This window comes from Scyliorhinus torazame, chromosome 16, assembly GCF_047496885.1.
Source record: "Scyliorhinus torazame isolate Kashiwa2021f chromosome 16, sScyTor2.1, whole genome shotgun sequence".
NCBI classification, from domain to species: domain Eukaryota; kingdom Metazoa; phylum Chordata; class Chondrichthyes; order Carcharhiniformes; family Scyliorhinidae; genus Scyliorhinus; species Scyliorhinus torazame.
This window is the reverse complement of record NC_092722.1, coordinates 33,977,202-33,996,935: the sequence shown is the minus strand read 5'-3', so window position 1 is coordinate 33,996,935 and position 19,734 is coordinate 33,977,202. Positions and strand designations below refer to the sequence as shown.

At 43.8% G+C, this 19,734-nt stretch overlaps 2 protein-coding genes across 6 annotated transcripts in view; one reads left to right on the top strand and one right to left on the bottom strand.

The window, feature by feature from the left end:
• Positions 1-5,236, top strand: part of ints11 (integrator complex subunit 11) — a 73,314-nt gene extending 68,078 nt beyond the window's left edge. For all 5 annotated transcript variants that reach the window (XM_072478229.1, XM_072478224.1, XM_072478225.1 and 2 more), the window contains 2 exons: positions 1,615-1,744; positions 4,840-5,236. In XM_072478229.1, coding sequence (XP_072334330.1) covers positions 1,615-1,744; positions 4,840-4,908 — 199 coding nt within the window. In that variant the 3' untranslated portion in view covers positions 4,909-5,236. The remainder of the gene's footprint in view (positions 1-1,614; positions 1,745-4,839) is intronic.
• A 3,627-nt stretch (positions 5,237-8,863) lies between these two features.
• Positions 8,864-19,734, bottom strand: LOC140392498 (lysophosphatidic acid receptor 6). Its single transcript, XM_072477733.1, has 3 exons — positions 19,708-19,734; positions 15,921-15,993; positions 8,864-13,425 (listed from the first exon to the last, which is right to left on the bottom strand). The coding sequence occupies exons 1-3, from the start codon at positions 19,732-19,734 to the stop codon at positions 12,503-12,505; spliced, it is 1,023 nt and encodes a 340-aa protein (XP_072333834.1). The 3' UTR covers positions 8,864-12,502.

Below are 19,734 nucleotides of genomic sequence, written 5' to 3'. Positions count from 1 at the left end.
CAAAAGGGGAGGCAGCCTGCTGCTTTCTGCGCCCTTGGCAGATGGCGCTGGAGGGTTTGGAGCTGGAGGGCCTGGGCCGGCATACTGGTATCACAGGCGCCGCTTAGCCACCCTGTTCTGCCCGCTGTCCTTGAGATGCACCGGTGTCAGGAGCGGACATTCAGAAGAACTGGAGACCGCTGTTGTCTCCTTGGTGGCAGGCCCCGTATTGGCCTCCAGCGCTTCCTCCCTGACAGCGCCCATAGGGCCCTGGGGGACTCTATGGAACGGAGGGGCAGCTCCCTCTTGTTGTCTGCAAGAAGCTGAGGCACAAGTCAGGCAAATCAAACGGTGAGGCAGCCGGTAATGGTGAGAATCACGTGGGGGCTCATTATTGGCACAAAATGCCGTTGAATACGGGCTCAATCTCACAAACACGGCCATCAAGAAACACCCCACCTAACATGGCCAAAGTGACACTGAAATCTTTCCTTTAAATCACACCTTTTATTTCATGAGATACAAAATAATGAAGATACACACTTCCGCCCATCTGTTATTCATCTTCAGCTTAAATAGGGGGGGAGGAGGGGAGGGTGGGGGGGGAGAGGGGAGGGGGAGGTGGGGGGGAGGAGGAGGGGAGGGGGAGGTGGGGGGGGAGGAGGAGGGGAGGGGGAGGTGGGGGGGAGGAGGAGGGGAGAGGGAGGTGGGGCGGGGGGAGGAGGGGTTTGGGGGGGGGGGGGGATTTGGTGGTTGCTTCTAGAGAGGATCCAGAAGGGAAGAGTGGAAACTGGTATTTTTACTGAGCTATAGTACAATAATAAAACAACTGTGAATCAAAGAATGTCTTCTGCTCTGCTTGATCTGGTAAATGGATGTTCACCTGTTAAACATCTGGAACCAGAGATTTCTCAACATAATGGGTGCAGGAGTTGACAATAACCAGTACAATCTAACAAATTAGTTATTGTCTAAATCTTTAGGAAAACTACTTTAGTACCTAGCTCATTAGCACATTTACCATTTTTTTCATCTCTGTGCTTCTCGGATGTGACTGCTTTCCATTAAAACCCATGTTTAAATGCAGCTCCTTTCCAAACCTTTGCTGTGGCAAAATGGTCAGAAAACCCCCAAACCTGACACATATCTGTTCTCTAACTGGTGGTTAGGTATCCTGTTCTGGACTGGTGCCTATTATACATGTAACCAATTTACTGAAATGATAAAATGGATCAATGTTATTGCCTGCGAACAAAGGCAAGGGACACATGGGTTAATAAAAGGGAAGTAAGTTAGACCAGTTGCTGGTGCCACTGACCTTTGTTCTGCGTCCTTGGACGTTTCCTGTTCAGTTTACATTCAAACTAAAATAACTTAACAACATGCTTAATAATTACAGACCGTTGGCCAAAAGTTGGAATGTAACAGTGACCCCTCAACATCAATATGTCTGCAACTCAGTTACTCACCTCAACCAAGGGAGGCTTAATGGACATTAAATTAATTTCAGAATATTTTTTTAAATAGTTACTTTTTGGAAAAATTTAAAATACAAAAAGGTTCCAAGATAGCTCAACCAGGCAGTTTTTATTAAGTTTATTTTCATTCTTTCCTTTCTTTATTGGTGTCTTGAAGCATCTTGAAGGACTATCCCATTCAGCATCTCCCTGATGGTTCTGTGATGGTGGAGTCCATTCTCATCAAAATCAGTGCAATGTCTGAAGATCAGAGTACTAAAGATGTGTTAGTTTCCTGGACCTACCAGGTGAGTGAACCTACTTTGGAGAGTCGGTGACTTTCATGCGCAATGGGGAATCCTGCAAACTTCCAGCTTCTCTTTAGAATATTCCACATGTTAATCGCTCGAGGCTCGATGAATGTCTTTCACATTTTGTGCACTGTCTTTATAGGGCAGTAATTGGCGAGCTTGGGTAATGTCCAAAGGCACCACATGCATCTAAAAGTACCCCTCTTCCAAGAAGGAGGGCGACTCTGCTCATACCCAAACTAATACCCTTAAATAACGAAATATGGCAATCTGCAATAATGAACTCCGATTAAAGGAAGTAGCCAATCTCCTTAGATGTCCAACATTGCAGAATGCTACCAATGAATTGTGGAACACTGTCTGTGTGAGCACGGGTCTGTGCTGGCGTGCATCCTTGCCAGTGCGTGCATGTTCACTTCCAGTGTTACCTAGCGTTTGAAACTGGCCTTGCTGTCAGACCAATCTATTGCTCTGTGAATGGTAGAGATAGCCAAGTGCCTGAGCAGACCCACCCATACAAGTTCACTGAACTGCTTGCTCTACATACAAGATGGATGCTATGGTGGTCAGCCAAATGTTGAGAATTCCCTCAACTCGCGAAACAAAGATCCTGAATCTTGGCGTTATGCATCCACCTTGCGCTCACTGCAAAAGCGTCTGGAAATTCCTTTTTTGTTTCTAAAGGCACTCCTTTCATTCTGAGATCCATTATAAGTTCATTTCTGTTAGTCAGACGTCTTGTCGATGGATCTGGAGACCGACTTTGAAGTACCCAGCAATCTTCACATTTACCTCATAATTGACCTCCAGACCTATTTAGACCAGCTTCTACCTAATGGACTGGGGATCCACTGTTCAATGTCTCATTTATCCTCCATTTTCTCTAATTTTGGAAGGTTTGGTGGAGAAAAATACAGCCCCAGGTCTCCGTGGAGGTAACTGAGTGGCCTTGAAGGGATAGGGCAGGTTAGTAGTGAAAGATCAGACCTCAGACTATTCATGTGCAGTGTCATGAGGGAACAAGTTAATTTGGATAATTGATTGTATCGTGGAGACGAGGCCCAGTTCCTTCAATCTTGACGTTCACATTTTTGAAAACTAATTTCAGTAATTTGCTGTGGAGATGATTTATTTTTATATTGGCTCCAGTCCTGACTCGAGTGTTGTATTTGGGTTGTGGGGGTGAGACCCACGCAGACACGGGGAGAATATGCAAACTCCACACGGACAGTGACCCAGGGCTGGGATCGAACCCGGGTCCTCAGTTCAAACCATGAAATAATACATGAATTACAATGACAGTTTACCTATTTTGATTGTATTTATTCCTGAAATCACAGTGAAGTAAAATTGTAAAAGTGCTTGGCAAATCTGAGGGATGGAGGTTCATTGTGCAGCACGTCACCACAGTTTGTGATTAAGTGATTATAAGTTTGGATTATAGCAGCATGAATGCCTAATAGGCAGTGTGTAAGGTTAAAGATGGCACCGAACTGCAGATGAGGCATCTTACACAACCTCTAGATTAGACCAATCGGATGTTGTACTTCAAATCGAGAGAGCTTCTTTTTAAAGGACTTCCCATATGAGAAGGAGATTTTTTTTTTCTACATGCTCCCGTGTAGTGTAATCACAAACCATTCTTTATATTGAAGGTTTAGGAGGTTATAGCTGACTAGATATGCATAGCGTCCTCCTGTAGCTCAAAGCTAAGAAGCAACCATCACTAGGAAGATTAGTAGATTGATAATTCTGTATCTGTGTTATTAAATTTAAGTTAGTGATTGTTTCATCTGCTGATTAGACTGTGACAGCTGTATTAAATTGGGCAACAGAGCAGAACTGATTCATCACTCCCAGCCATTACAGTGGAAATTGGTGCTGACTGAACACTATTTCTGTTGACAATTTAACTAGTTATTTATATTTATAAATTGTCCTCTGAAATTATACCATCAGGATTATGTTCCTTGGAGATTTTGTGATTATGATTATCACTTTTCAACATAGAGCTTGTAAAATCACTTCAAATTGACAAATTAATTATTCAATTTTCCAAAGAAATCCTGAATGATTTGCAGTAATGACCTCTTCCACCACACATTTCATCTTTTAAAATCCATGATATAAATTTGAAAAGGATACGAAAGACAGGATCATTTTTTTTAAATTGCATTACTCAATCCTGTGTTTTACTGGGATTGGCTGTTTCTCAGCTTGGCGTTTGATCATTTTTTGTTAAAGTGCTTGGTTCACTTAGTTGGACATGAACCTTCACCAGGGTCTTTATCCTGCTCCGAGACATGTGTGAGTTAAGTAATTAAGAATCTGTAGTATTCTTTGAGCCTGTGACCCATGGCAAATTTCATCACTTTAAATGAGAAAATGTGGCATTTTCCAATGTGTGATTGCCATCAGCCAGGCAAGGTACCCACAATAATACTGAGTGGGTGGTAAGCTACTTGGAGGTGGTTTCATTTTATGTGGTGGAGGATTTAAAAATTGCCAAAAGGTTAAGAACAGCAGAATGGAAAATACATCGAGTTTATTTTTACAAGTGTAACCAGGTCAGGTTTGAGTATGGTGCCAGTTGAAAAGTTATTTGCTCTGTTTCTAACAGATGAAAGTTTTAGTTGAGCAAAGAACTCCCCACCCAGTGGAACTTGGGCGCAGTTATTAATGAACATATTACCTGTTTAACAATAACTTGCATTTATGTAGTATCTTTAACACAGAAAAAATATACAAAGTGCAGCACAGAAGGAGACCACACACTCTCAACTGCATGCCTAAGAGATTCACAGAAGAAATATTAAATATTAAAAATTGAGCTGTTCTAGAATTTGCAAAGCACTTTCAAAAAAAGACAGGAAAAGCTTGGCCTATCAAACTGCACAATTAGGAGATTAAAGTCTGGAATATTTCTCTCTTAACTCCCTTAGGTAATTGAAGCTAGTCCAGGAGGCCTCCTTGACCCTAATTAACCAGGTCCTCGCCTCTTGGGCAAGGACCTGCCCGAGACAGAACGAGTCTAGCTCTCGATGCTGCTTTTGAAAATACATTACTTACTGACTAAATATTTTTTCCCCTAGGATGAAGAATTGGGCAGTTACCTGATAACCCTATTAAAGAAAGGACTGCCTCAGTCTATCGCTCTCTGATCCATAGGGTTTCGGAAAGAAACAGCACAGAAAGATTACCTTCTTGATATTTTTATATTTGCCTCCTATTTAAGAGAGTCATGCCTTGCAAGACCCTAATAGTAATGTTAAATATGCTATTGTTGATATAAAATTGGAAATGGGAGCATTGAGATGTATGCAACCTGTAGATTACAAGTGACTTTTTTGCCTATGGAAGAGTGTCCATATTTTTCTAATATGGCAGAATCTTGTGGGCTGGATTAGGAATTGAGATAGGATGTGGCTCACATACTGTTTTGTCTGTTATTTTACCAAAACATGTTTGTAAAATAAATTTTTAAAATAAGATGTTTGGATTTTTCATTTTGTGTTGCTTAAGGACATTGTCTGCTAAGCAGAGATGAACGGGTTGGCTTTTGTAAGCATTGCCATCTGCTGGATATCTGTACCCTTCTATGCAAAGCCAATATATTCAAATCCATTATTACTTGAGATGTAACTGGACCAGCCATACATCCATTGTGGCCATAGGAGCAGGCCAGAGGCTTGTGTTACAATCCCATTTGGTGTAAAAACAGGACAGGAAGGTCCCAAAATGGAACCCTGGCTCAAAAGATTGTAACTTTTACTTTTTTTTATAAAACTTAGAGGAACAGAGTCACTTTTCCCCCCCCCCCCCTTAGCTTAACAATTACACACCGATTTTAAGATTAACACGGATTACAAAGTACATCTTAAGATACAATTATCTCATTAACTCACAGTCCCTTTTTTTTTGGAAAATATTTTAATCATATAAAAACTTTGCAACACAACAGCATAATAAAACGCACATCAACATTTACAAGCAACAACAGTAACATGAACCCCAAAAGCAGAAATATAACCCAAAACAACAAACAATCAATCTCCCTCCCGCCACTAACAGCTGACAATGACCAGCTCTTTAAAGTGCAAAATAAACAGCCGCCATCCAGGATAGAACCCTCGTTCGACTCCCTCACTTGACCTTGAGGTACAGGAGTTCCATTAAATCACCCTGCCATGTGTTATTGAAAATATGGAAAGATGTGTCATTTGAAACATGGAAGTCTGGCAATATCTGGTCTGAGAGAAACATGAGAGAATACAGGGCAAGATCCCACAAAGTGTTAACAGCAGCTGTCAGGGCAGGATTGTAAAATGCAGATAGCCTTGGTCAAGCGGGCTTGGCAAACAAGACAAACAGGATTTTGAATGAAGCCAAAAACAATGGCTCACACCTTCACTGAAAGTAACTATCTTAGTGAGCAGCTGGAAAAGAATGGATGAGGTTCAGTTGAATTTGGTGACAATTCTAAGTGTGAAATTTTGCTAATACCAGGTAAATTAAAGAAAACTGGAGACTATCAGTCTACGAGAAACATAATTCAAAGCCAGAATCAAAGTCAAAATTATGAGCTGAGGACACAATTGGAAAATAAAACTATAGAAATGACAGGAATTAAAAGTAACACCTCTTGAAGTCAAAGCATTTTGAACATCACAAAGGACACAATGTAATCAGATCTATGAGGTGAAGTCATGTCAAAATGAATACTTAGTTGGATTAGAATGTTTAGATCAAAGATACTTTTTACAATCAAAGTTAAATAAGAGTTACTTTACAATAAAGTCATAAAAACTAGATAACTGTTAGAAAAATATATAAACCCGAAGAAAGGGAACAGCAGGCAGAACCAGAACTCAGAGAGAGAGAGAGGGGGGGGGGAGAAGCAGAGAAGGAACAAACAGCTTAGAGTCAGATTACAGTCAGCTTGGTCATGGGAAAGCTAAGACATAGCAGCCGAGCCAGTACATCTAAGGAAGACTAGAATTTAAAGAGTAGGCAGAGTCAGCTCAGAGGTAGCCAGCTCTCAGCTCGGTACATGGGAAAAATAGGACACAGCAACCGAACTCATCAGCGAATACATCTAAAGAAGACTAGATTTTAAAAAGAAGATTGATTGTCAAGTTGGGCCTGAAGGTCCCTTCAACCATCCATAAGCAAGATCTTTTTTCCTTTCTGTAAAGAAAGTATTTGCAGCTTTTAAAAGAAAAAATATAATAATAAAATAACTTAATTTAACCTGAAATAGTGGTTATTCCAAAGTCTACTTTACTTACTTAGCAATGCGGGACCCAGGATCGATGCTACTAAGTGGTAAGTAGATGAAATCTTCGGTGAAGGTATGGGTTATACCGGGGGATAACTTGAAAACATAGTTTGACCTGAATAGCACCAACTGAAGCCTGCATCGGAGTCAGGGAGTGAGAATTCCTGATCACAATTTAGAATGTCGACCCTTTTTGGTATAGGGGGACTTCTGAGAATAGTGGTGAGTTTTCAACAACACATGCTGCGGCACTGGGTGGCGTTGCCTACCTCAACAATATCTGTCGCCGGGCCAGCAGTGATGCCAATGCACCCGCCCTCTTCTGGCTGGTCCAACACCCCAATTACAACAACTAACGGACAGGGTTTTAAGGCAGCCTTCAGGATTACCGACACGATGCTGAAAAAAGACCCCCCAAAACACAGCTTGGACAGTACCAGAACATGTGCATTCCCGAGCACCGTCACATTTATCCTCAACGTCTTCAAAACATCGACTCATCCTGGCCTTGGTGGGGTGCACCCTAAACGCCACTTTGAGCTCTACCAAATTCAACCTCGCACAGGATGATGTAGCATTCACCCTACAGAGGGACTCACTCCATTCCTCCTCCCACCTGGCCTTCCGTTCTTCCACCAAAACCTGCTCATACCCCACATTTCGCCCATGCATCCCCCACACACGAGAGTATCCTTTCCAACAGGGTAGACGGTGGCACCTCCGAGAATGTCGGAAATGCCCATCGGACAAAGTCCCATACCTAAAAGCACCTGAACATATCCGGCCCCCAAGCCCTGCTTTCTCCTTCAACTCATCTCAACTCTCAAATCACCCCTCCAGGAACAAGTCCTTCACCCTCCCCAGCCCTTTGCCTCCCCACCCCCGAATAGAGCATCCAATTTTGCCGGCTCAAACATGCTGGCACAATGGGTAGCACTGCTGCCTCACAGCTCCAGGGATCCTGGTTCAATTCCTGCCTCAGGGTGTCAATCTGTGTGGAGTTTGCACTTTCCCCCCAAGTCTGCGTGGGTTTCCTCCGGGTGCCCCGGATTCCTCCCAAAGATGTGCAAGTTAGGTGGAGGTCCTTGAAGCGTGGGGCTTGGGGGGGGGGGGGGGGGGCCTGAAGAAGGGAACCCCCAGGGACCTACCCCATAGTGGGGTGACCTCACTTGGGGGGGGGGGGGGGGCTGGTGCCCATGTGTGTGGAGGATGACATTTCCCATGGGTGGGGGACCCACAAGCTCACTTAGAGATCGGGGCACCTTTTCAAAATGGCGGCCCGATCTCTGAGGTCAGGTCACCAGACCTAAAAAAAATTCTAAGTGAGGGCTAACCCGGTGAGAAACCTCCCAGGGCCACAAAAGTGATTAAGTGTCATTGATTAGCGGTGCGGAATTAGTCGGCAGAGCCGGCGGGAATCTCTCTGAAAAGCCCTCAACAAATGAACTTCGACATATTTCAGAGAATTGCACCCTTCGAAATATTTTCAGCAATGGGGAGTTGAACTCGCCAGCGAGACTGGCTCCTCAGAGATCAGGCCGCCATTTTGAAAGCAGTACGGCCTAGGCACCTTGGTAGTGCCAGGTTGGAAGTGCCATGGTGCCAGCCTGGCAGTGCCAAGGTGCCAGAGGGAGAGCCAGGGTTTCCGACCACCCAGCGGTCTCCAATGGATTAGGAGGCCCCAGGTGTCTGGTCCACGTTTGTGTGGGCCACTACTAAACGGCACCTGGTTGAGGCCTCGATGGGGAGGTTATTAGTTCCTGGGCGCTGGGAGAATACAGCACATGCATATTTAAATGAACCTAATTTAATGGCTCATTCAAATATGCTGACCACAATCACACCCAAATCCAGATCACGACATCTCACGAGGTTCGGTTGAATCTCCCCAGATGTCTCAAGTGTCGCACATCACACAAGAGACCTCTCACGAGATTCAACGGCCTCGTCAAGCTGCCAAGTCGGGCACAATGAGGCGGGTAAATCACGCCCTAAATCTTTCTTCGCGCATTTAAAATCTGTCCTCAATAGGTTTTCAAATATGGTTCCAAACATCATGGGGACTCCACACAGATGATCAAATTTATATCCATCCACCATCAACATTTTTAATTTAGTAACTTATTATTTCTATAGCCACAGACATAGAAGAAATGCTTTTTTGCAGCAAAAGCATTGCATTCTTTTAGCTAGCCAGCACTGACATTCAAAATGAAGGTGGAACAGTGTGGGCAGCCTACGGGCCAGGGACCACATGCAGCCCATCGGAGTTCTGAGTGGGGCCCAGGAGACATTTTGTTGATTGAACTGAATTTTTGTTGATTGGATTGAACCCGGGTCCTCGGCACTGTGAGGCAGCAGTGCTAACCAATGTGCCACCGTGCCGCCCATCCAAAGTGTAAATATGTCTCTTGTTTTTACCATTTGAAGTGGATGACAGTTCTATTAATATATAAGTGATGAAGCATTTTCTGTAACTCAATATGAAATATTCAGCGTGTATTAAATGTATTTCATCTTATTCATAGGGGTCATGGTTAGTGAACAAGCCTGATTTCAATCTTGCCGCCCACTGAGATGAAGGAGGCCCACTCATTAGCTTAGGTTGCCCATAACTGAGATACATGGTCTCTCGGAGTGTGCTGATATTTGTAGATGGGCATTTGTTAAGATTTTCAAACTGTTAATATTTGCAAAGTATCACCAGTGTTGTATTAATGTTGTATAAACAAACCTGTTGGACTTTAACCTGGTGTTGTAGGACTTCTTACTGAGCTCACCCCAGTCCAACGCCGGCATCTCCACATCACGTATTAATATTTGCACAGGGTGCAGTGAAACCAGTTCATTTCGCAGCTGAGTTATTGCGGGGAGGGGGTCATTCAAATCTATTACTATTTGCAGGGGATTCAATGGAATTTGTTATTATATGTAGAGTTCAGCAACCATGAGTTACTATTTGCAGAATCTCCAGAATCTGCCCATATTTGTGTAACCTTTACACAACAGACACAGGTTACTCAATCCAACAGGTCTATGCTCCACAAGCCCTTCGATGACCCTATTTCGTCCAACCCTTCTCTGTATATTTGCAGAGTCTGGTAATATTTTCGGAGGCGTTGGAGAATATATATATATATCCCTTACAGACAGCTCGCTAACCATTGCTCTGCACACTGCAGCTATCGCAGGCAGGAAGGGGAAACTGGGACCAGAAGCAATAACAAAATACATTTCCAGAACTGAAACATGGAATATTGGAAGTGCTCAGACGGTACCTGTGGCGATTTCAGCTGAGTGCAGCACTATCTGTTTTTATTTCAGATTTCCAGCACTTCCTAACAGCTTTTTCTGCATGGTTTGGGGAGAGGGGGTTGCTGACTTCTGCTACTCTGTGTGGTGTGTGAAGACGTACTTCCTGACATCACCCATGCATAGCTTGGCTTCTATTTTAAGGTTATATCTCTTTGTTGTGGACAACCCATCACAGGAAACAGTTGCTTTCTATATACCTGATCGAAATCAGCCTTTCTGGTTAGCTATAGATGAGATAGATAAAAGGTTAAATTGAGAAATCATTCTGTGTAATTGACTAAATCATATTAACCATGAGAGTGAGGATAGCCAACTAGCTGGGAACTAATCAGATAAGACTCTAAATTTTCACATTTTGCAAGTTGCTCGAGACTGGCCAGAGACTAAGACCAGTGACAAAAGACTCCATTGTATGCAGCTGTCTTCCCAGGCCTCGACAGTTGCGTTTCCATGGTAACAGTCAGTCACGGTCATAATGACTTTTCGAAAACTTGTGTTAATCTAATTAATGTTAGAGGCACAATTGGCAAGCCAGGGTATGGAAAATTACCAAAATATTTATCTCTTAAATTGACAGGCAGACAGTTAGGTCGAATTGAGTGAATTATAAATTAGTTGAAGCCAATCATAGCTGTAAAGAAGGCAAAACTTTAAGATAAGGATCTTCTTAAAAATCACTTGTCGGGATGGAAAAATCCATTCCGGAATCAATCTATCACTTTCTGAAACCTATGTCTTGCTGCTGCCTTTGCTATTGCCATTTTCCTTTTGTTTAAATCAATCCGTAATTTTGTACTGTGCATTATGATTTGAAGAATTACAACGAGTTGTATTTTAAACTCAACCTAAACTAAATTTTAAACTAAATTCGCTAAAGACAATCAATCTGACCTAAGTTTGAATTGTAACCAAAAATTTACCAGTGGCAATAAAGTTCAACAAAACTTTGCCAAAAAACACAGACTGAATTTCTGTTAATTGGGAACTAAGAAGGGATAACGCATATCCGGGGTTCCAAATAGACACAGAGATCCATCAATACCCCAGTGAATCTTTTGGGCAATAGATACTCAATTCTATCCATTTTATTGAAAATAGTAATTAGCCTTAATGAATATAAGCAACCAGTGGGACTATTAATTTAATGAAGTGAAATTAACTAAGCTATGAAACGCTGTCACATGTAATTAAACTTCAGCGTAAATTATTTTGTTACACATTTTTACCTTTTGTTTGCGCGAGCTGGGATAGTGTGCAAACTGCAGTGGAGATTAAGATGTGACACACAGTGGTTGCTGCAAGTGGCAGGACTCAGAAAAATTGCACTGGGCACCAGTGACCAGATCACCGACCTCCTGTCACCTACTGACAGCCAATCCATGGCTTCAGGAGCTCAAGGTCTTTAGGATGGGGGATGGAGAGAAATTGTTTCCAGTAGTTGGGAATAGAGGACCAGGCAACATAGAATCATAGAATCCTTACAGTGCGGAAGGAGGCCATTCGACCCATTGAGTCTGCACCGGCCCTCTGAAAGAGCACCCGACCTAGGCCCACTCCCCCATCCTATCCCTGTAACCTTATGGAGACAATTTAGCATGGACAATCCAGCTGACCTGCATAACTTTGTAACTGGGAGGAAACCCACACAGACACGGGGACAATGTGCAACCACACCATCCACACAGCTATTCGCCCAAGGCAGGAATCGAACCCGGGTCTCTGATGCTGTGAGGCAGCAGTGCTAACCACTGTGGCATCATGCCGCATGGTCAAGTGATTAGTGCGAGAACTTTTAGGCGTGAAATTAGGAGACATTTCGACACACAAGAGGGTGGAATTTGGACACCTCTTTCACAAACGGTGACTGATGCCAGAGAAATTATTCATTTTAAGTCAGAGATTGGTGGAATTTCCTTAACTAAGAGTCAGGCAGCAATGGTGGGTCTGTGGATTAAAGTTACAGATCCACTGTGATCTCGCTGATTGGCAGAACAGGCTCGAGGGACTAATTGGCCGCCTCCTCTTCCCATGTTCCTGACCACGGCACTGAGATAGGAAAGCGATACACTGTCACTTTGACTTCAAAACCCAGCTAATGCAGTCTCAGAACCAGCACTTATTCAGATCCTGAGCTACTGAGTCAATGCACGTGGCCGGCAGTATCAGATTTCCGTTTTCTGCCGGGCCAGGGTGCAAACCCGCTGAACTGATTTCCTTTCTCTGTGGAAAGTCATAACTTGCCGAATAGATCTCTTCTTTCGATTGGAACGCAACTTAAAATGGGCGGTTGCAAAATAGTATATCATAGGGTCTAGGGCGCTGTTGAGGCTGGCTAAGGCCATGGTAATCCGCCTGAACCTGTAGAGGAATCTGGCGAAAGCACAGTTCTGAATAACGTTCAGGCGAGTGAGGAAATAGAGAAAATGGGTGACGTGATAAGGGACAAAACAGACCACCGAGATCACCAAAATGACTCGGATCATAGTCAGAGCCTTTTCACAGGTGGCGCTGCTTTTAAGCTGGGCTATTTTCTTGGCTGCCAAAGGGTAAAATATGACGATGACTGTGAACGGGATGGAGAAACCGAACACCAGCACCACAACGTTATAGGCTGCCATCCTCTTGTTCCAGGTGTTGGGGTCAAAGTTCTCGAAGCAAGCGGTTATGTTGTTTTTGGAGGTGTTGTTGAATGACCCGCTGAAGACCAGGGGAAGCATGATGGTCATGGACAGCACCCAGACCAGAACCGAGATGAACTTCGAGAAGTGCGTGTTTTTCATCCTGATGTATTTCCTTGGGTGGACCACTGCGATGTAACGGTCCAGACAAATGAGGCTGAGAAAGGCGATGCTGATGTATACGTTAGCAAAATACAGGGTCCCCGTGATCCGGCACGCTACGTCCCCAAAGGACCAGTCGTTTCTTCTTGTGTGGTAGTGGATTCGGAAGGGCAAGGTACAAATGTAAATGAGGTCTATGACAACCAGGTTTGTAATGTACACATAGGACGGAGAGGCTTTCTTCATTTCCTTGGTCATTAAACACAAAGCCAAAACATTTCCAATCAAGCCCAGAATGAACACAATGCTGTAGACCACTGGGAATAAATAGTACTGGAAATTAGCTTCAAGAGTGCAGTTCGCATCTGAGGAGTTGGTCATGTTTGCGCCTCACGTCAGTTGACCTCTGACTCCGCCTACGATCGATGGCGCGGGTTTGAAGGCGATCTGGACAGATTAAAAAATTTAAATGTTACCAAAGGAACTGTTATCTACAAGGATCACAGCCAGTGTTTTTCTTAAGCAATCTTTTTCACCCAGGGTTCATCGTACAGAAAACAACCGAGAAATGTCCTCATTCTTACAAACAGTGACAGCAGCAGGAATTCTGGGATGGGTGATAGGGTGTCAAATGCGATTAAATGTATCCCTGGAGCATTGGAGTCCAAAGATGTGCACGTTGGATGGATTGGCCATGCTAAATTGTCCCTTGGTGTCCAAAAGATTAGGTAGGGTTACTGGGTTACGGGTGGGGAGTGGGCCTAGGTAGGGTGTTCTTTTTAAGGCTTGGTTAGACTCGATGGGCTGAATGGCCTCCTTCTGGCCTCTACAGATTCTGTGATTCGTCACATGATTTTCCCCCCACACGCCAGCCATTTGTTGGCCAACGCGTCCGTCCTTGTGACACACTTCCTTCCTACACCAATTGGGAAGCAAAAGGACTCATTAGTTCTGCGGACGAAATCGAGACTCCAGGATGGTATGTTGCCTCCCTGGTGCAAGGGTCAAGGATGTCTCGGAGCGGCTGCAGGACATTCTGGGGGGGGGAGGGTGAACAGCCAGCTGTCGTGGTGCACATAGGCACCAACGATATAGGTAAAAAACAGGACGAGGTCCTACAAGCTGAATTTAGGGAGCTAGGAGTTAAACTAAAAAGTAGGACCTCAAAGGTAGTAATCTCAGGATTGCTACCAGTGCCACGAGCTAGTCAGAGTAGGAATGTCAGGATAGAGCGGATGAATACGTGGCTCGAGAGATGGTGCAAGAGGGAGGGATTCAAATTCCTGGGACATTGGAACCGATTCTGGGGGAGGTGGGACCAGTACAAACCGGACGGTCTGCACCTGGGCAGGACTGGAACCGATGTCCTAGGGGGGGTGTTTGCTAGAGCTGTTGGGGAGAGTTTAAACTAATGTGGCAGGGGGATGGGAACCGATGCAGGAAGTTGGAAGGTAGTAAAACAGGTACAGAAATAAAAGGCAGTAAGGGGGAAAGTGTAAGGCAGAGAAGCCATAGTCAAAAATCAAAAAGGGCGACAGTACAAGGTACAGTGACTGAGGGGAGCTCAGTGAATAGGACCAGGAATACTAAAAGAAATAAAACGGGAAGTGAAAACATTAATGGTAAGCGATGCGGCAGGTTGTTACAGGAAGATGTGGGTTTGACGAGAAGGAAAATTAGGAGAAAGGTTAAGAGGAAATATAACTTAGGAGAGGTTACTGATCGAGGTGTTAAGATTCAGAACAGAGGTAAAAAAGCCAACATAAGTGTACTTTACCTGAATGCTCGTAGTATTCGGAATAAGGTAAATGAGTTGATGGCGCAAATCATCGTGAATGACTATGATTTAGTGGCCATTACTGAAACATGGTTAAAGGATGGTCACGACTGGGAGTTAAATATCCGAGGGTATCAAACTTTTCGGAAGGACAGAGTGGATGGTAAGGGAGATGGTGTAGCTCTGTTATTTAAGGATGACATCCGGGCAACAGTAAGGGATGACATCGGTGCTATGGAGGATAAGGTTGAATCCATTTGGGTGGAAATCAGGAATAGTAAGGCGAAAAAGTCACTGATAGGAGTAATCTATAGGCTACCAAATAGTAACATTATGGTGGGGCAGGCAATAAACAAAGAAATAACAGATGCATGTAGAAATGGTACAGCAGTTATCATGGGGGATTTTAATCTACATGTTGATTGGTTTAACCAGGTCGGTCAAGGCAGCCTTGAGGAGGAGTTTATAGAATGTATCCGCGATAGTTTCCTCGAACAGTATGTAATGGAACCTACGAGGGAACAAGCGGTCCTAGATCTGGTCCTTTGTAATGAGACAGGATTGATTCAGGATCTCATAGTTAGGGATCCTCTCGGAAGGAGCGATCACAATATGGTGGAATTTAAAATACAGATGGAGGGTGAGAAGGTAAAATCAAGCACTAGTGTTTTGTGCTTAAACAAAGGAGATTACAATGGGATGAGAGAAGAACTGGCTAAGGTAGACTGGGAGCAAAGACTTTATGGTGAAACAGTTGAGGAACAGTGGAGAACCTTCCAAGTGATTTTTCACAGTGCCCAGCAAAGGTTTATACCAACAAAAAGGAAGGACGGTAAAAAGAGGGAAAATCGACCGTGGATATCTAAGGAAATAAGGGAGGGTATCAAATTGAAGGAAAAAACATGCAAAGTAGCAAAGATCAGTGGGAGACTAGAGGACTGGGAAATCTTTAGGGGGCAACAGAAAGCTACTAAAAAAGCTATAAAGAAGAGTAAGATAGATTATGAGAGTAAACTTGCTCAGAATATAAAAACAGATAGTAAAAGTTTCTACAAATACATAAAACAAAAAAGAGTGGCTCAGGTAAATATTGGTCCTTTAGAGGATGAGAAGGGAGATTTAATAATGGGAGATGAGGAAATGGCTGAGGAACTGAACAGGTTTTTTGGGTCGGTCTTCACAGTGGAAGACACAAATAACATGCCAGTGACTGATGGAAATGAGGCTATGACAGGTGAGGACCTTGAGAGGATTGATATCACCAAGGAGGTAGTGATGGGCAAGCTAATGGGGCTAAAGGTAGACAAGTCTCCTGGCCCTGATGGAATGCATCCCAGAGTGCTAAAAGAGATGGCTAGGGAAATTGCAAATGCACTAGTGATAATTTACCAAAATTCACTAGACTCTGGGGTGGTCCCGGCGGATTGGAAATTAGCAAACGTGACACCACTGTTTAAAAAAGGAGGTAGGCAGAAAGTGGGTAATTATAGGCCAGTGAGCTTAACTTCGGTAGTAGGGAAGATGCTGGAATCTATCATCAAGGAAGAAATAGCGAGGCATCTGGATGGAAATTGTCCCATTGGACAGATGCAGCATGGGTTCATAAAGGGCAGGTCGTGCCTAACTAATTTAGTGGAATTTTTTGAGGACATTAACAGTGCGGTAGATAACGGGGAGCCAATGGATGTGGTATATCTGGATTTCCAGAAAGCCTTTGACAAGGTGCCACACAAAAGGTTGTTGCATAAGATAAAGATGCATGGCATTAAGGGGAAAGTAGGAGCATGGATAGAGGATTGGTTAATTAATAGAAAGCAAAGAGTGGGGATTAATGGGTGTTTCTCTGGTTGGCAATCAGTAGCTAGTGGTGTCCCTCAGGGATCAGTGTTGGGCCCACAACTGTTCACAATTTACATAGATGATTTGGAGTTGGGGACCAAGGGCAATGTGTCCAAGTTTGCAGATGACACTAAGATAAGTGGTAAAGCAAAAAGTGCAGAGGATACTGGAAGTCTGCAGAGGGATTTGGACAGGCTAAGTGAATGGGCTAGGGTCTGGCAGATGGAATACAATGTTGACAAATGTGAGGTTATCCATTTTGGTAAGAATAACGGCAAAAGGGATTATTATTTAAATGTTAAAAAATTAAAACATGCTGCTGTGCAGAGAGATCTGGGTGTGCTAGTGCATGAGTCGCAGAAAGTTGGTTTTCAGGTGCAACAGGTGATTAAGAAGGCAAATGGAATTTTGTCCTTCATTGCTAGAGGGATGGAGTTTAAGACTAGGGAGGTTATGCTGCAATTGTATAAGGTGTTAGTGAGGCCACACCTGGAGTATTGTGTTCAGTTTTGGTCTCCTTACTTGAGAAAGGACGTACTGGCACTGGAGGGTGTGCAGAGGAGATTCACTAGGTTAATCCCAGAGCTGAAGGGGTTGGATTACGAGGAGAGGTTGAGTAGACTGGGACTGTACTCGTTGGAATTTAGAAGGATGAGGGGGGATCTTATAGAAACATATAAGGTTATGAAGGGAATAGATAGGATAGATGCGGGCAGGTTGTTTCCACTGGCGGGTGAAAGCAGAACTAAGGGGCATAGCCTCAAAATAAGGGGAAGTAGATTTAGGACTGAGTTTAGGAGGAACTTCTTCACCCAAAGGGTTGTGAATCTATGGAATTCCTTGCCCAGTGAAGCAGTAGAGGCTCCTTCATTAAATGTTTTTAAGATAAAGATAGATAGTTTTTTGAAGAATAAAGGGATTAAGGGTTATGGTGTTCGGGCCGGAAAGTGGAGCTGAGTCCACAAAATATCAGCCATGATCTCATTGAATGGCGGAGCAGGCTCGAGGGGCCAGATGGCCTACTCCTGCTCCTAGTTCTTATGTTCTTATGTTCTTATTACCCAATTGGATAATGCTTGTATTTCGTGTAAACAGAAATGTTCAAAGATTTTTTTTTTAAACTTGACTCACATTCCAATGATTTTTCTCCAGGGTCGCACACAGCAGCGCCCTGGAGATTGGTCTTCAGTTTCTGGAGACGCCAGGCTAACCCTGGAGGGTTGGCAACACTCGTGTCAAGAAACAACACACATTTATAGATTCAGTAGACACTCTGGGCGGATTTCTCTGTCCCGCCGCGCCAGATTTCTGGTTCAGCATGCCGTCGGGAATCTCCGTTTCGCCGGCTGGTCAATGGGATTTCCCATTGTGAGGCAGCCCCATGACGTCGGGAAACCCCCGGGTTGCCAGCAAAATGGTGCAGCCCGACGGCGGAGAATTCAGTCCAATGTATGTGCTTTGCGTGAAAAGGTAGAGTATGAGGAGGAAGCAGTTGGATATTTATTCTCGAAGGAAGCATTTATATAGTGACTTGCACAAACTCAGGTCTTTTCACATCATTTTGCAGCCAATACTGTGCAGTCACTGGTGTAATGAGCCAAAATTACCACAGCAGGTTCCTGCAAAAAAGCACTGATAATGACCACAATGTCAATTGAAGAATAAATCTGAGCCAGGATATGGTGGGGAGAACTTCCCTGTTCTTCTTCAAGATTAATGTCATGAGACCTTTAATGGTCAGCTAGTCGGGACTACCCCTGACCAAAAATATGGAGAAGAGTGAACACTTTAAAGTTCATCCCCAAATCAAATGGAGGCTGACACAACAAACACGACCTATAAATTATGATACTGTGCAAGTATGGGAGTTGTATCATGTCCTGAGAATCCAGGGGCATTTACAAGTCACAAGTCTGGATTTCCCTGCTACTGCAGTTAATCACTGGGCTAAATTGCTTTCTGAAGTTTTTTGTACCCCCAGCTGTCTCTCTAACTCTTGAAGCAAGGCCTCCTAGCCAGTTGGCTTTCCTCCCCATTGGAGGGAGGTGTGAGCTCTCATCCTGCTTCCGGCGAATGTGGGTGCCTGACTGACACGTGGTCACAGTGGCACAATGGTTAGCTCTGCTGCCTCACAGCTCCAGGATCCCAGGTTCAATTCCGGCCTTGGTGATTATCTGTGTGGAGTTTGAACTTTCTCCCCATGTCTGTGTGTGTTTCCTCCGGATGCTCCGGTTTCCTCCCACAGTCCAAAGATGTGTAGATTGGGTGGATTAGACATGCTAAATTGTCCCAGTGTCCAAAAGGTTAGGTGGGGTTACTGGATTACAGGGATAGGGTGGAATCGTGGACTTAAGTAGGGTGCTCTTTCCAAGGGCCGGTGCAGACTCGATGGGCCGAATGGCCTCCTTCTGCACTGTAAATTCTATGATTGGAGCAAATGTAGGATTTGGATTTAAATGATAGAGATTGATCCAATTATTGTTGCTGAGCAATGCAAACAGTATTTTCACTGGATGTCTCTGAGTAAGTCATCCAGAATGTTGCATTTAAGAGTATAATGAGGGGTGACTTCGGACTTTCCAGCTCTCTGATGCTGCTTCGGAAGTGAATGTTGACTTCCACATTGCTGTCACTGTAGTGAATTTGGTTGTTTAGCTGAATAATTTACTTGTTAAAAGAAATGAGAGAAAGGGTCTGGGGCTGACTCCCCGGGTTCTTCATTAGCCAAGTCAGGTCAGGGTGATAATCACTCTGATAACAGAATGTGTCTGAACCACATATCAATTCCAATCCAACATCACACCTTTGTGTCTGCAATACTCAGAAACAATCTGTACAGATGGATATTTACTTACATTTTTGACAGTGCTGTTAGTTGTAGCATCCTTCACAGAACATAAACCTATATATTTAATATACAAAACCTGTAGGTTTGTTCCAGCTCGATACAATAAAGAAGCCACTAACCAACTCGCATTTGGCCTCGGTTGAAATTCAT

Coding starts and splice junctions, on each gene's coding strand:
- LOC140392498 (XM_072477733.1), bottom strand. CDS start 19,734: ATGAATTTCAACCGAGGCCAAATGCGA. Junction 15,994..19,707: donor TCAACCGAGGCCAAATGCGA/GTTGGTTAGTGG, acceptor CATCCTCTAAAG/GACCAATATTTACCTGAGCC. Junction 13,426..15,920: donor TTACTATCTGTTTTTATATT/CTGAGCAAGTTT, acceptor TGGTCTACAGCA/TTGTGTTCATTCTGGGCTTG.